The sequence below is a fragment of the Equus quagga genome, chromosome 2 (assembly GCF_021613505.1).
Source record: "Equus quagga isolate Etosha38 chromosome 2, UCLA_HA_Equagga_1.0, whole genome shotgun sequence".
Taxonomy (NCBI): domain Eukaryota; kingdom Metazoa; phylum Chordata; class Mammalia; order Perissodactyla; family Equidae; genus Equus; species Equus quagga.
Genome location: NC_060268.1, coordinates 87,515,683 through 87,533,195, shown reverse-complemented (window position 1 = coordinate 87,533,195; position 17,513 = coordinate 87,515,683). Strand labels below are relative to the sequence as shown.

Here is a 17,513-nt window from a genome sequence, read left to right as displayed (position 1 = left end):
CTAGTGGAGGATCCACCATCAGCAGGATGCGAGGACTGCAAGCCATTCAGGCCTTCTTGCTAAATCAGATACGTTTCAAAAAGCGTATTGAGCAGCTGAAAGTAAAAATTCAGAGGAAGCTGTACGTATGGAGCCAGAGAAAGAGATTGTGATTTCAGGCACTCACAAAACATGTCAGTGGACTAGGATGACTCTATAGGTAGTGAGCTCCCCATCAACAGAAGTATGCAAAGTATTAAGGAAGACCTCTTCCAAACCTGAGACTATCTGATACAAATTCAACCTCTTCCCTCTTCAGTTCCTTTTGCCTTTTTCCTCCCAACTGGATGCCTCCCAACTTTTTTCATCCTCCCACTATACTTTATTTTTGGCTCTTTCCTCCTCATCTCCTGCCTGGACCAGTGCAGTAGTTGCCTAACTGGACTCACAGATCAGAATGGGTCCCTTCTGGTCACTTCAAATGACCCTTTCCAATGCTGCTCTATGGACTAGAAGATCTAGGCACTGAACTGGGTTTGTATGTGTCTGTCCTCAGTCATTCTCTTCAGCTGTACCTCCTTTCAGCTTTCCCCACGCAACATGTGTCTTTTCATACTTCTCCCTCCAGTTGGATAACTCCTACTCAACTGTCAATACCCCACTCAAATGCCCCCTCCTCTGTGAACCATCCCTTCCCTCCTTTATTTTGGGGGTTCCTCTCCTAGAGGCACTTGTCTCATTTCACTGCAGCAACATGCCAACAGCGTTCATCATCTGCTCTGATCTGTGAGCTTCATGAGCCAGCGTGGGCTCCCGGAAGTACTCCGTAAATGTCCAGGAACACATAGATGAAAAGGAAAGGAAGAAGAAAGCTGAGTGGCTGCTTTCAAGGAATTTAGAGTTGAAATTGTTTCTTTCCTCCCTTTCCCACAGCCTGTATCTTTTAGGAACAGTAGTTTATCTGAAAGAAGAAAAACTGATCATTTATTTTCATTTCCAGAGATTTCATTTTTCCTTGCTTTTAACATTTAGATTCCTGGCCAGTTATTAGCATTTTTCTATAGAGAAAATAAATCCCTGCAGGGGGCAGATGGGGAGGAATGGATTTTTAAAATTAGATGATAAAGCAATTTCTTTATGTGAATGGAAATGATTTTTTAAAAGGGGACAGGGCCTTGAGAATGGCTTAAATAAAAATACAAGCTATTATTTTTCATGGCAACAATTTTCATTAACATTTTAATATCCAAAAAGTTATAAGTCATTTTGGGTTATTGTCCTCTGATAAGAATTAAATTAACTCAGTATAGGCTAACGTCCTAAGACCAAACAAGTCTCTATTCCAGAACATTCTCTGACCAAAAAATTGTCTTAAAAATTGCATCTCGCCTGATCTTGCAAGTCCAACCGTCTTATTGAGTAAGAGCCTAACCAGGCCCACGTTGCTGCCAGCAAGCTGGAACAGCACGCTGTGGAATGCAATTATTCGCTGGCGGGCTTCTCCGTTTCCCTCTGTACATGTCATTTGTCCCCAGACACCTGCCTTTTCTTCACATTCCTGGAGGCCTCACATTGTCTGCTGGGGTGCAGGCAAAGCGAGGGGCTTATTCCCCTGCGATTACAAAGCAGAGATTGAGACCCCCCTGGACCAGGGTGAGGAATGGAAACAGCATTCCGTCCCCATGGAGACAGTCTCTGGATGCCCTGGCTTCCAATGGGTGGATGAGGGATTTGGGGACACAGAGCCACGCGTATCCTGGAAAGCGGCCCTTGTGACAGCCTTAAAAACAACCACGACCGTAAAACTTGCAACAGCAGTAAGCTCCTTCCGGAGCCTGTGTGGGCCTTCCACGTGTCACTCACGGCCCACGGAGGCTTGGCCCAGAGTCAGAGGAATCTCAGGCCACCATCCAAAAATGAGCATAAAGCAATTGCAATCTTCTAAGTCTCTGCTGCAGTATTTTGAGAAAAAGCCAAATGGTGGATTGTATTCTTGGTACGTTCCCTCCCCGCTTCTCTCCCTCTTTCCTTCTTGTCTCCAAGCGCTCAGACAGACTCTTTACGAGCTGGAGGCTTCCTCCTCTCTCCTCCCTCTTTCAGCTTTTCGTATGCACTCCTTCACCATCCACTGAAGTCCTCTGTCTTTCCAGGTGTGAATCCAGCCATTGTGCCCTCTGCCCGCTGGACGTTATCTCACTAATCCTCACGACAACCTTGGGAAGGAGGTCTAGGTCTTACTATTTTTTTTTTTTTTTTTTTTTGAGGAAGACAAGCCCTGAGCTAACATTCGTGCCCATCTTCCTCTACTTTATATGTGGGATGCTGCCACAGCATGGCTTGACAAGCAGTGCTAGGTCCGTGCCCAGGATCCGAACTGGGGAACCCCGGGCCAGTGAAGTGGAGTGCGTGAACTTAACCACTATGTCACCAGGCCGGCCCCCGGTCCTACTTTTATTCCCTGATTACAGTTTTGTCACTTGCCCAAGGTCACACAGCAGAATGTGGTGGAGTTGGCATGGGACCGTAGGGTCTGTCTGGTGCCAAACCCAGTGTCTTCCTCTGACTCTGTGACTTCCCTCTTTAGGATCCCCACCTTTTTCCTACCTGAAAGAACCTCTTCGTGCACACACCCCACAGTCAGGCCATTCTGCCTTCACAGTCTGGCCCTGGCTGCCTCTCTGGGCTCAACCTCCCTTCTCCTTCCACCTCTAGAAGAAGGACTTGCTTTGTGGAACTTCTTGGGATTCTCCCAACACACCCAGCTCTCCCTTGGCTGTGGGCCTTTGCACATGCCGTTCTTTTTGTCAGGGATGGTCTTCTGTCTCAGCCCTTCACATGCATAGCTCCTCCTTATCCGTCATGCTCAGCCTCTCCTCCTCTGTCACTGAGAAGCCTCGTCACTTCCTCCAGGACTGTGTTGGTGCCCCTCCTACAGCGGCCCCCGGCACCTGCTGTCTCCTCGCAAGGCTTTTACCTCACCTGATGGAATGGCTCCATTACTCCTGCATCTCCCTCACTAGGCTCCAGCATCCAGGGATGGGGTTGCAATCCCAGGACCAGCCATGGCTCTGGACAAAGGCCCCAGACTTCCTGAATGCCCAGCCGGAGACCCCCTGCTGACCTCAGAGTCCCAGAGAGCCACGGGCCATAGTACCACTCTCTCGAATAGCAATTGGCAGGCGGGTGGCTTGGCTGGTGCAGATTTCAGTCCTAAAGACTCAATCCTTAGTTGTCTCCCACCACTTAGAGCTTCCATCACGACTTGGAAAATTTCCCGTAACTTGATTAGATGTGAATAAGTCACCCATGAAATAATTCTGATTCTAAGGAAATCTGGTTAGCGTGAGCGGTTTCCTGATACTAGACTTTGCTCCCCCCTGGTTGGGGCTTTTCTTCGTATTTGCTTTCTTCTTTCCTAGCTCCTGGAGTGATGGCAATGGAAGTTTCCAGGATTGCATTTAATATGCGATTTCTAGTTCTCCTCATTGCATATGACCAGGAGGGGTGACAAAAAAAGATTGCAAGTTAATTTTGCAAGCTTCCTTTGGCATGAATATATTGTCCAGATTGTTGCTGTACCTTTCACTCTCAGGAGTAATTATTCCAACAGAAAGCGTGTTGGTATGCTGCTGACTGACTGCTGGAAGTTGTATCCTTTTGATGTGCTGAGTAATTGACTAAAAAAAAAAAGCTTATATCAGCCACCAATAGAACGTTGAAAGTCAATACAAGTCCAGCACAGTGGTTTGTAGGGGACTAGTGATAGACGGGTAATCTATCCCCCCATCCAGGCAACAGATATTTATCGAGCACCTGTTTGAGCAGAGCCCCGCGTAGGTTCTATGAAGGGGAGGGAATGGCCCCATTATGGCCGCATGCAGGCAGCTCGTCATTCAGTGTCACAGGCCTCAGTCCTAGCTGCACAGTAGAATCACTTGGGAGCTTTTAAAATATGAGGCCAGAGCCCCACCGTCAGAGATTCTGCTCTCCTTGTTCTGGAGTGGGACCCAGACGTCGGTTTTTTTTTTTTTAAACTCCCCTGAGTGTTTTTGATATGTAACCAAGGTTGAGAACCACTGTTGTAGTACCAAGTTTCTCAGCCTCGGCACTATTGACCTTTTGGGCTGCATCGTTCTTCGTTGTGGGAATGTCCTGTGGAGTGTAGGATGTTGAGCAGCATGCCTGGGCTCTACTCACCAGATGCCAAGAGCAGCCCCCTCCTCATCTGTGAAACCACCAGTATCTCCAGATATTTCCATAGCTCCCTGTGGGGCGCAGCACCCTTCCTAGCTGAGAGCCTCTAGTAGAGGGATGAGTTCTTAACATTTTGTCTTTCTAGAAACAGGTCAGCATCTAGCTGACATCGAGCATTCCTCCCTCCATCTCCTTTCCCCTGTCACCATTATTGTGTTCACCCCCTGTAGAAACCAAGCCGGAGATGAGAGGTGCCATGTCAGCATGCGACAGCCCAAGAAACAGACTGGTTGCTTATACACCGTGTCTGCCCTGCAGATGTGGTTACAGTGGCCTGAACCAAGGCTTCTGGCCTCTGTAAAGTTAGACAATGACTAACGTGGTACCTGCACACCAAGTGGCTGGAGCTGAGAAGAGGCTGATCCTTTAGACAAGATATTTGATCTCCACTTAGCCACAGTCCCCACCACTGGCCACCCCTTACACCTGGATTATTTGTCTTATCTGTTTCTTTTCTGACCCCCAAAGGTTTGGAGTTTGTAAACACTCTCTTATAGGCTGACCCCATCTGCCAGAACTGATTTAAAGTCTGCACTCATCCAGGGGATGGCTTGTCGAAGGAACTTGTGAATATTCTGAAATCAGGCCCAACTGGGCTCTCTGTACCTATATCTCGGGCCCTGGGCTGTGCATTAGCCATACAGAGATGAGTACGGTCAGGAGCTCTTGTTTACTGTGAGATGAGATGTACTGTGCTCATAGTTATGTACAAGGGGACGTGCAAGAGCCGCAGCTCAGCTGGCCTTATGCCTTACAGGATAGTGTTGTGAAAAGAACACATTATAAAACAGTAGACAGTATAGATTATGATCCCTTTAGTGAAGAAAACGAAAAACCTAAATATTTATATGTCCTTGCACGGAAAAAGATTGGAAGGGTAGATAGCCAACTGTTCATAGAACATTCTCTCTGGCCAGGGACTGAAAAAATCATTTTTATCTATTTCTTTACACTTTTCTGTATGTTTCTAAATTGTCTAAGATGACCATGCATCCCTTTTCCAATAAGGAGAAACTTTTTATTTAAAAAAATCTGGTGTGAAAGGTTAGCTGGTTACATTCTAATAGAAGGCAACAGATACGTAGAGAAATTAGTGAACTTGCAGTGTTATGCCTGCTCGGGTAGGAGTTGGTTCAGGGCGGGTGTGCCCAGAAGGAGGGAGCGTGGACATTATTCCCGGGAGGAGGAACAGGGGCAGGGCTGGACCCTCGTCGTCAAGGATGAGTGGGTATTTCCCTGGTGGATGGGCATAGAAGGACATTCCAGCATGGGAATGCGTGTAGGCATAGGTGTGGCACGGAGGCTTGAACCTCGTGATGTGGGTGAGGGTTTGGTGTGGAGTAGGGAGAGAGAAGGATAAAGGGAGAGACCCAGGGGCCTGCTGTTCCTCCTGAGCTGCAGCCACATTCTTCCACTTCCGTGCTCTACCCACCACTCCCTCCCTGAGATGGCCGGAGCCCACAGCGAGCCTCGCTGCTCCCCATGAAACAGCCCCTTCCTCCCCTTCGGCAGGAGATAATTAAGGCTCTGACAGTCTGACAGGATGTGCTGTGGCTCGTGCAGTACAGGTTAGGGGGGTGGAAGGTGGACAGAGGTCTTGCTTTCATCTGTGAATTTTTCTCCCTGGCCATTATCCTTCAGCCGGCAACCCTGCAAGGGAACAAGGCAGCACATCTCTTCTTGCAGTTTTTCAATATCCCCTTTGCTCTGAGGCGTGTGGGTTGCGGGCGGTGCTCTTTACGATGAGCCCTGAGGTCTCTGCCTGGAAATACCAGCTTGGGTTGGGCCAATGAGGTTAAGAGATTCTAAGCTCCAAGAAGACAGTAATAAATGACAGGAGAATGTCTGAGGAACTCCACTGAATCATGAAAGAATCCGTAGATGGCCAGGACACATAGGAGTATGTTGTCATTCAAAGGAAGATGTCTCAATCTATTGTGGTGGTGTCACCAGTCCCACGACGTCTCAGTTATTAGGTTGTCATGCACAAAGGATCGAAGATGGAGCAGACAAAAGCAGGACAGAGCACTGTGTGTGTCAGCACTCTTTCTGGCAAACTCCCTTTCTGAACTACAGGCCTAGGGCCCGACATTTCATAGAAATTGTCATTTCTTCCTGATAACTGAATGCGTAACAGAAGGAAAAGCAAAAACAGTGGTCCCAAATGTTGGGAGTGACTCTCTACCTTACAAGTTCACAGCAGGCTCTTAATACAAATAATATCATCATCCCCATACCCAGCCCCTTGGAAAAGTAATCTTTCAACCTAGAAATTAGTTTTATTTGTACAGTGAATAGGAATTGATTCGTTGGTGTTGAATGTTGGGGCGAAGAAAACAACTTTATTTGCCAGTATTTTTGAAACACTGCTAACGAATATTTTGTTATTACAATATGAGCTGTCAAAACAGCATGCTTATGATTTCCTTCATCAGTAGAAAATGAGCCCGAGATTCCAGAGAGCAATTTTTCTATTTTTATGATCTCCAGCTTTATCGTAATTATTTATCCCGGTCACTGTATGCGAATAGAAACATTTCTCGATTTAAATTAATGACTGAATACGGAACAAGAGTACCATTTTCAATAACGGTGCTATTCTTCTTTCATTGATTTCTTCTTTATTTTTTAATGTTCTCGAGTTTTAAATTTTCTTAAAAGATGATACATTGGTGTGGTTCAAAACTCAAGAAGTGTAAAGAGGAGGGAGTGGAAATTCTCCCTTCCATCTCTGTCTCCCGTTCACCCACTTCTCAACCCACCAGCCTGCCAAATCGGTGATCACTATTAGTAGTTTATTGTTTATATCCTTCTAGATTTTTGTAATGCACATATAGGGCCTTATTCTGTACCTTGTTGCTTGTGGGTTTTTCTTGTTAATAATCTGTCTTGTAGGTCTTTCCATACTGGCATATAAAAAGCATTCTCATACCTTCCTTACAGCTATATAATCTTCTATTGTGTGGCTCTCTCGGGATCTATTAACCAATCCCTATTGACGGGTGTTCAGATTGGTGCAAAATTTCAGCTCTTACAAACAGCAGTGTGACTCATACTCTACTTATGTCCTTTTGTGCCTGGACAAGTCTGTCTATAGGATAAGTTCTTGTCGAATTTACAAGACAGTCTCACTCTGTCCTCTAAGTCACCACTGGTTCCAAAGCCTGTCAGGCCTGTTCCTCTGTGAGCACAGCGGTCCTCTGATTATCAACATGAGATATCAGGGTACACTTACTTCCAGTAAAACTAGGTCCTGCCGCCTGATGTGTGACACTGGGCAGAGAACTCAACTCTCACGGAAGCAGCGGGGACTGCATTTCCATCCAGAGAATGGCTGACTGGGAAGACATTCCTTTGAAACAGGATGGAAAATTGGATATTTGCCAGGTCAGGGATCATAAGCTCATCTCCTGGAGCCTGGTGCTCTTTCTTAATAGTTACGCATATTGGGGGCTGCCCAGGAAAGCACTGGGGCATACCACTTCATTCAGGCCGTGGGATCTCCAGGCAGTTTTTGTGGTCCATCTGCTTTTTGGTCTGGCCAGACAGGACCATTGTATACAGACAGTATGAGAATTAGAATCCCAGCCTCTATCATGTCCTTAATTAAAGTGATCGTTCTCTCATACTCAGATTCTCTATTTTCAAACTTCCTACTGCTCAGAGCTTTTGCTGGTCTAGGGGTTCCCATTTAGATGCCCACTTAATAGCAGCTGAAGGGCTGTCCCTCTGCTTCCTTTTCCTTTGGGATGGTAGTATGAAACCCTGTTGGTGGAAAGTCATCTCTTCTGATTACACACCCTGGGAGGAAAAACTGTATGTTTCTTCCTGCCACACTCGGACACCTGTGTGGAAGTTTCTTCTCTGACAAACGCCTTATGCACCCAGAGTCCCCACAGCTCCTGTAGCACAATAGCCAGGTCCATCTGTGCTCTCTTGTGTTGCCTAAGCCCAAATAAAGGATGTTCCCCATCCTTTGCCTTATGACTGCAGGCTAGCGCTTTCCCTTGGATTCTCTGCTGGAGGGGTCCCAGGAACATCCCAGCCTCCCCCTCAGGCTGCAGGACTGCCTGGTGGTTCCTGTTCACTGTGTCGGATGGGCTGTTCTAACTGAAAAGGAGACCCATCAGGTCTCTGCTCAGATCACTCTGGCTTACCTCCTCCCCAGCCTCGTTCACGGCTTTTCTTGAATAAATTAAATCTGAATGAATAAATACAGATTCATCTAGAAACTTTAGGGCATCCATCCATTTCCAACCTTTCTCTTCGGCGCCAGGAAGCCGACATCTTCACTGGTCACATGCCCGTCTCTCGCTTCTCCTCTTCTGGTGTTAATAACCCCAGATGCCTCATTCCTGTCAGGTTGGTGGGGGCTGCCCCAGCGCATTTTTGTCCTGTCCCTGGCTTGTGTGTTCTCACCTGTTTCCCCTCTGTCTTGGCTGCAAATCCCACGACAGTTCGATCCTGCCATGTCCACTCACTCCATTCGCGGATGTTGGCTTTCTGAACACATTCGCCTCACCCAGACCAGACAGGGCTGCGCGATCACTGTGTTAGCCGTGGTCTGAGATGAAGACGTCTCGTTTTTATCCCATTCCATTACCGCCATGACCACACACCTCATCCAGAGTGGATCCATTTAGAGGTGGTTTTCCACTTCCTAGAGCAGAGAGGGGCCAGGCGGTTTCCTCTTATAGCAAATGTAATGCATTTGAGCCATAGCCTAGGGGTGGGGCAAAGATCTAGGGCTGGGAGTAAGTGCCAGTTCCAGATTACTTATTAAACTGAACAAAACTCACCATCACACGCTTCATTCACAGGGTTCTGGCTCTCATCACTCACTCAATACTCACATCACATTCCTGAGAGGCTACGTGAGTTCCTAGGGTACTTGACTAAACAAGGCCATAGCCATCCGTGAGGGGCCTGGGCCTCATTTAAGCCTGAGCACTCTGTGAGTGCGTGTGGGTGTAAGTCCCCAGTCCCAAATCTCTGTTTCCTCACAGGCTACTGCAAGAGTCAGAGAAGCATGGGAGTGGTTTGAACTAGGGCAGGGTTTGAGGGAATTTGGGATATGGTGAAATGAACGGGACTTGAGGATTTATTCATTCATTCGATAAACAGCTATTGAATCTCTATCATGAGCCAAGCCCTGTCCTCTGGAGCTGGGGATAAAGGAGGGAGCAAAACCACACTGGTCTCAGTCCTCATTAGCCTTAGAGTCATGAGGAAGATCGATTTGACGTAGGAGTAAGGGGCGGTCCAGATTTACCACCTGGTTTCTATAGGGTTCCTAGGATACCATTTCTAAGGCAAGATATGTGGAGGGAAAGGAGATTGGGGCCAGGAGTTGTGTATCTGTCAGGGTTCAGTCAGGAGAACAGCACCCACAAGTATTTTGGAAATTCATGGTTTAGTATAGGAATCAGAGCTTACGTGAACATGGAGGAGTTGGGGAATTAAGATCTGGAAGAAGTGAGATGAAGGATCAGAGAACAGTTATTACATCACCAGAAGCACCAGCTCAGGTGAGTAAGTCAGGGCTTGTGGGAAAATCCCAGGAGGCTGAGTTCATATGGCTGCTTAGGGGAGGATCTGGGGAACCATGCCAGCGGGCCTGCAGCCAAGTCAGTAGGCGTGGACACGGGCCTCTGTCGTCAGCAGGGTCGGCAGAAAAGAGGGTGGATGCAAAGGGGTGCTAGGGCCGACTGGTACCTTATAGGCAGACACCTCTGAGTATGTCTATCCCCATGTCTGACTTGAGAGTAATGGCCTCTGCTTCACTTCTACCTTCTAAATCTCTCCCACGTTCCCCTCCTGTCCAGCTCTCATCCATGCAGGGAAGGGAGTTCTGGGGAAGTAGTTCCCAGAAACCATCATCTGTACGTTCTGTGGGGAAAGAAAAGAAGGAAGAGAGGGCATGAGACGGTAGTGCCAGGCTGATGGCACAGAATCCAGCACAGGGCATTTGTTCCTGGATTCAGTGTTGATCTGTCAACGTGCTCAGAGTCTTAGGCGGGGACGTACCACGTGGGTCTGGAAGGGATATGAGCTAGAGATTAAATTTAGGGGAGTCGTCAGAGGGTACATAGATGGTGAAACAAATGGCATAGATTAGGGCAGAGTGCAGAGTGAGAAGGGAAGAGAGTCCAGACCAGGGCCCTGAGGAGCACCAGCATTTTAATGTAGGAAAGGGGAGAAGGTACCATCAGTGAAGGTGGAAAAGGAGCAACTGGAAAGGGAAGAAGGAAACCGGGAGAGTGGAGCCCGGGAAGCCAGGGAGGGAGTGGTCCACGGGCGTGCAATCCTGGGAGCTCCAGTAAGAGAGAAATGGATGGTGGGGTCAGGATATGGAGGCCACTGGAGAGCTTAGCACAGCATGATCCATTCATGGGTGTGGGGACAGAAGCCAGCTGGAGTGAGGTGAGAGCGTGGCCCATGAGGAAATGGAGGTAGCAAGTGTAAACAGCTAGAAAAGTTTGGCTGTGAGGTGGAGGTTGGGGAGGAGGGAGCAGTTTCCTCTCCCAGGCAGGGAGAGAAGTGGCAGTTTAAGTGGTAGTTGGGAGAAGACCTGCTTCCTAATAAAGCCTAGGGAGACTCCTTCCTGTATGCATTCTAAAACCGTCTGCTGAGTTTTGTCTGCCGTGTCTCAGTGCTGTGCTACGAGAGGATGCTCAGTGAGGTATGCGTAAGACACTTTCTTATCCCAGGAGCACAAGGTCTCCTCTGGGATCAGGGCAGGGCCTCTGCAGTGGGGTGTGGAGCGTGCCTTCGCAGAGAGACGTACTGGGCTCACGGGGCCTCACAGAAGGGGACTGGAGCCTGGGAGGCCCGGCAGAGGGAGGTTTCAGCACTAGGTTTTGAAGAAGAGCTAGGAAGTCTCAGGCAGAGGTACATGGAAAGGGGCAGGGGGCAGGGCCTCAGCAGCGTGCAGAGAACTCCCATAACCTCCCCTGGGTGGTATAATTGGGCTATTTACAAAGGGTCCCGCTCTGGGCAGACTACTTAGGACAAAGGGTCCAGCTCCACCAGTATCTCCCCCAACTTCCGCATCCTGGGCAACTGCCCCAGTGCGGGGCACAGCCATTCAGGGAGACCCTGTTGGAGGGGGAGCATAAAGGCTTTGGACGCGCCCGAAAGCATCCCATGTAGCCTTATGGGATAACAAACCCCCATCTGTACATTCTGTGGGGAAAGAAAAGAAAGGAGAGCGGGGAGGAAAGGGAGAGGGATGAGGATGTGGGGAGAGCGGCCCAAGGAGGAGAAACGTGAAGCCAGAGATTTCTTTGGCCCTCCTGAGGATTTACATCGGCGGCGTGTGCTCTGAAAGCCAAGCCGACCTGGAGAAAAAAGCAATGAATCATTTATGATTGTTTTCATTTTGTATTCATTAGAGGCCTCTGCACTATTATTATCGAGCCTTAATTGGCTTGGCGCTCGCTGGGCACTGCCTCTCCTAGCCTCTGCTCCTCCCTCTGCCATTGGAAATCCCCCCCGCCCCCCCCTCCAGAGAGAGCAAGGACTATGCCTGTCCTCCTGCCCCAGAGAGCGAGGACTATGCGTGGGAACCGAGGACTGGGCACAGGGGCGGCTGGGCAGGAATCCACCCAGAAGATCAAATGGAATACAGTTGCTTTTCTTTCTCCTCTGATCATATATTAATAAATATATCTCGTTGGGCTTTGGCTGGCTCACAGTCTGCTCTAAGCTCCCTGGCTTCTCTTTCTCAGCCACTCAAGAACTTTCCCGTTAGCTCCCGCATCTCGTGGCCCCACAAGCACAAGGACTTCGTGCATGACATTGCACATCCTTTGTTCCAAGTGCCACATCGGGCACGGAACCAGTAACAATATGCAGGTTTACCTGGTTTACTTCTTTTAACACACTTGGGTGTAATTATAACTGAATAAAAAAAGAGGACAAATTGGCAAGTAATTACAGTGTTAATTTGGCAATGTTTTATCATATTGTGGAAATGCAATTTCCTCTCTAATTTTATTGGGGGGACACATTTCTCTACAGCACAGCTTATTGAGGGATTCCTGAGCATGTTGATGAAATACACGGGAGACAGGGAATCGGCTCTCCTCCCATAAATATTCCTCTATTTGCGTGTGTTTTGCAGCCTTCTTAAAAAGCTAACTCATTTATTCAGGCCTAATTAATGGAATGCTACAGAATGCAGAATTAGGCTATGAACAGCTCCAGCTGATGGATGGTTTTGGGTTTGGAAACTGCAGACACCCCCAGTTAAAAGGGCTGAACGCTTCCCTTTCAGAATCTCACGGGCTGTGCGTGCCTCACCACCGTCCCGCCTGAGAACGCCACCGTGGTTCCCGGAAAATGCCCCAGTCCCGGGTGCCAAGAGGCCTTTCTCACCTTCCTGTGCGTGATGTGTGTCTGCAGCATGATCGGGGCAATGGCACAGACGCCCTCAGTCATCATCCTCATCAGGTAAGCTTAGCCCCAGGGACCTGAGAGCCCAGCCTCGCCTCTCCCCCTGCCTGGCTGTGTCTGCAGTCCTGGAGAGCAGAACTTCAGGTCTGAGCCTTGCAGGCAGCTTCCCTAGGCCGATAGGAATCAATTACACTTGATCGGGACCTCACACCCAGAGGAGAAAGCAGGGCCCAAGGGAGATGATTACGCTTTCAAGTCCTCCCGAGAATACACTCTGCAGGTGATTTTGAAAGGGACTGTGGTCCTGCATTGATTTTTGCAGAGAATGGTGTTGCTGGAGTAAGATGAAAATGACATTAGACTAGCCAAGTCCCCACGTCCAGCCCCTGCCCAGCCACAGTTAGCGGTACGACCTGGGCAGATTTTCCCTTGGACTTGTTGCTGCATCTGGAGCTGGGGGTGACATCATTGGTCCTGCCTGCATCCAGCGGGGTGTGGGTCCCTCCGAGACCATGTGTGTACAAACGCTGTGGAGATGTGAGGGGTTATTGTGGAGCGTGTAATGCCATGCCCAGTGACTCGTGGAAGGCAAGCAGTGACTGCTGTTGTACAAAGAGATGGTTGGAGAGAGTGGCATCCATAATTCTGTGGTTCCTTGTCTCTCAGGGCCTGACCTGGGGGCACATGAGTTGCCTCAAAGCTGAATTAGTGAGTAATATTCTGAGTCACTCATACATGTGCAGAGTTATCTAGATTTGTGCGAGGAAGCTAGAAGGGAACTGCTCCATCCCCCAGCATTCATCTGAACCAGAGCAAGTGACCCCAGACACAGACAGACCCACCTTCCTGGGATGCAGTTATCTAAACAAACCAATTCAATCCCAAGCGCTGGGAATAAAAGTAGGAATGAAATGCTTGCATATGCCCTGTACAAATACACATCCCCACTGCCTTATCCAGCTTCTCTCTTCTCGCCGTGCCTGCTGCTTTTCCACGTCTTTGTTATGAATTTCCGAGGAGGAGGAGGATTTATATGGGGTACTTATGTTCTCCAGAAGGTCATTAGCAAAGCCTTGTTAATGTGTAGAAGCATTAAGGATACAATAGCAAATTGCCATTTTATACTTACTGAATTTGAAAAATAAATTTTAAAAATTCACGCCCAGTGCTTGCAAGGCTGCAGCAAAACAGGTCAAATCACATATTGCTGGCGGTGCTGAAAAGTCTATAGCTCCTTTCAAAAAAGCAATATAGCCACGTGAATCAGGAGTCATAAAAATGTTCAGATTTTTTATGTGGTAACCCTGCCCCTTGCTACTTATCTTAGGAAAATACTTCTCTATAAGAAAAAAGCTCAATGCAGACAGATTTTTATTACAATGTTAACTATAATAGCAGAAAAACCTGAATTGGAATAGCGAGTTAAATTATAGTACCACAGTTCGGTGGAATAATGAAAATTCTTAAGAATCTGACAAGTGTTTATGAAATGAACTATTGAATTTAAATTATGTATGGAGGATGATTATATCTAATATGCATATGGACAAACCATCAGATCTCAGACATGGGTTTGCGGTGGCTGCATTACAGTGGTTTGTTTTTTATTAGAAATTCCCATGAAGTTATATTATGCTAGTCACACACAAAAGGCACCAAGAAGCTGGAAAAGTGCCCCTCGCAACCATTAGCAGTGACCTGTCCTCTTTTTTCTCCCCCCCGATTCCTTTTTTTCTCCCCCCATGATTCCTCTGCAAAAACCCAGCTCAGTAGTTGTCACTGACGGACCCAACACAGAAAGTCGGCTGAAATCTTAATCACTTCCAGTTTCACAGCTTGATAAACAGCTCTTGGAGATTTGCGGGAAATATTTGATTCCCTTTAAATGGATCAGCACCAGATGGCCTGAATGACCTAGGCTGGGCCTGGTCTACCTCATAGCTGGGTGCTCCATTGGGCCTGCGGGAGCACATGCTCACATGTGCCTTTCAAGAGGGCCAGGGTAGCACTTACTCTGTCACCGTCCGAGTCCAACTTGCCATCACAGGTGTTCCAGGCAGGCACAAGGGCACAGGCAGTCTGGGCCATAGCCCAGATGTGCACCAGCCCTTTCCCCATCCCAGAGCAGTGGACCCATTCTCACTCTCACACCAGACAGGAGCGTACCTGCCAGCAACAGTGCTCGGGAGGTCCATAGGCAAGAGGACAAGCCAGCACCCACTGAGCCCCTGGTGCCATTGCTGGGCTCTCGTCACAACTTCTTGTGTTTACATCTTTATTAGCATCCCTCATTTGCAGGGGGAGACTGAGGCTCAGAGAGTGAGTGAGCAGCATTCTCCAGCTCATGCAGCCAGTAAGTTGTGGAGCTAAGACTCCGTCCCTGGCCTTGCCCAGAACTTTCAAGAACCTTCAGACCTGAGCCTTCCATCTCTCCATAACTAGACCTGAGAAGGATTGTTCCTCCTGTGGGAACCAGTTTCCCAACAGGATATGAAGGGGGATCTCAGCACCTTGTTCTCTTTATTCCTAGTGACAATAGCTAAAAGGAAATCAAATTTCAAGTGATAAATATTCCAGTTCATTATGCCAGTGGGTTTTCTTGATAAGGAGAATTTGCCTTTATTTATTGGGTCTTTCATGTCAGTACCTTCAAATGAATGTGCAAAAACTGGAACCATGGACCCAATACTAACATAAAAGAACTTGGGTTTTGTCACATCCACATTCTAAAGAGAACTGATCATGTTTCTGTCCAGAAACACTGATCTCATCATTGATATTGTGCAGGTGTCTGGCTTAATCAGCCAGAGTGGTTTCCCCGTGACTCAGTGAAAGCCTTGACCTGCTGCCCTGGGATTACTTACCTATACTGTACTTTTATAATTGAGAAGAAATGTATATTTTCCCCAAGAATAACACATTTTTAGTTTTCCCTGAAAATCTCAGAAATAGGGCAAAATATTGTGAACACTGCTTCCATGTCCTTTTGGTTTGACAGTGTCTCTTTGCCTTCTATACTGAGAAGCCAAAGATGTGCCCATCTGAGGCTCAAACCAGGTGGTAGGTCATTGGATGGATGCCATGGGATGGTTGGATGAATGACCCCTGGGGTCGGTTAAGAATATTATTCTAGCTACCAAGTCCATAGACAGGTTAAGTATCCTATGTACTGGGCATCCCATTGGACTTAACATCCTGTTGGTAACTTTGTTTCTAACATTTATTTTCTACAGAATTGATTGCCTAGGTCCTTCCTACATCACGTGGGTCTTCCTGGTCTTTCAGCCACACTGAAATGCTCCTGGTGTTTCCAAAGGCTCAGCCACACTGGACTGTCTCTAGGCCTAGCCAAGTCCTTCCAGGGGGCATAGTTATGTACTTACCTCCCCATCTCCCCTAGGGACTCATGAGGGGGATGGGGTAAGAGGAAGCTTCTCTGCCAGTGGTGTTCAGGATGACCTGAAGCACATGTGCATGTGGACAGTCAAACATCTCTCCCTTCACTTTCCTTCACCACCACGCTAGTGATGAGGCCACCCCAGGTCATAAGTAGGAGACGTCTGCCCATCCATTCACCCGCCTATACATTCACTCAGCACATGCTGTGTGCCACACCCTGCACTGATGATCAACCAGGTGCAAGAAGTCCTTGGCCTCAATGAGACAAGACAAGCATTGAATAAATACTAGTTCCAAGAGTAAGAGGTATTACAAAGGAGAGCTCTTACCAGCTGTGAGGACCTTCTACCTGGAATCGGTCATCATTTCCAAACCTCTTTCATTGTCATTCTCATCCTAGAAAATGTTGCACTCTGAGAGTGTTCTAGAAAATGTGCAAGAAGATCATTCTAAGGGACTGTTCTGGGTGAACCAAAGCCAGGGAAATTGAGTCAGTTCAAAACAAAGAACCATGACTCTATGAAGGTACCTTTCCAATTTTAAAGGTACTCAAACTGGATTTAGATGGATTATTTCACAAGTGGTCCATGCAGGGTGTCAAACCATGCTAGTCAGGTTGATTTCACAAAGGTGTTCAGGGTTCTTGGCTGTTTATGAAGCATAAGGGGAATGGTCTTCCTAGTTGATGTTTCCCTGATACACGTGACCTCTCAGCTTAGGATGTGTCCCTGTCCTGGCAAAAGCAAAATGCCTTTAAATGAAGACTTTATGGACCAAATTTGCATTCCGTCCTTCCAATGACAAGATTAGCTCCAGTTATTAAAAAACAGTTAAATTCTTAAAATTATCTTGCCACTGCAGTTGTAGTTATTTTTCAGACTTTCGGCAGAGAAAGCAAAAAAAACCGCCAAAACTATTAATAATTTTCTAAAGCCAGGCTCTGATGGACAGTAGCGAATAACTCTGGGGTCTGTTAATTGAAGTGGAGTGATAAGGATCTTTTTTTTCCCCTCTTCATCTCTTTGTGTGTAGGACAGTCAGCCCTGAGCTCAAGTCTTACGCCCTGGGAGTTCTTTTTCTCCTCCTTCGTCTGTTGGGTACGTATTCTCTCTTTATTCCCTCAATAATGAATTGGATGCTTGCATGACCAGGTGAGTAAATATCAGCGAAATCATGCCATTTCTTTAGTTTCTCTTTTTTTTAAAAAAATGAAATTAGTAAACAAGAGAAACTTTAAGTCTGTAAATTTTGCTGATAGTTTAGACTTAAACTCAGGCAGCTACCTGGATATCGCGGTTTTCATTTATATCAACCCTGCCTTCGTGCCACCCTGAATTCCATCAGCATAAGGAGGAAAAGTGATGGCACCAAAGGGAAAAAAATTTGATGGTGCAATTCAGCGCCCTCATTAAGCAACCCATGAGCAGCTTGTGAAATGCTTCATTTATGGGGCCGCCAGCTGGGAGAGAGAGGCGTTCTCACAA

General features: G+C 47.4%; 1 protein-coding gene across 2 annotated transcripts in view; it reads left to right on the top strand.

Moving 5' to 3' along the window:
* SLCO3A1 (solute carrier organic anion transporter family member 3A1) overlaps positions 1-17,513 on the top strand; it is a 288,798-nt gene that overhangs the window by 251,674 nt on the left and 19,611 nt on the right. For both annotated transcript variants that reach the window (XM_046650659.1, XM_046650651.1), the window contains exons 8-9: positions 12,512-12,687; positions 17,062-17,126. In XM_046650659.1, the coding sequence (XP_046506615.1) occupies positions 12,512-12,687; positions 17,062-17,126 (241 nt within the window). The remainder of the gene's footprint in view (positions 1-12,511; positions 12,688-17,061; positions 17,127-17,513) is intronic.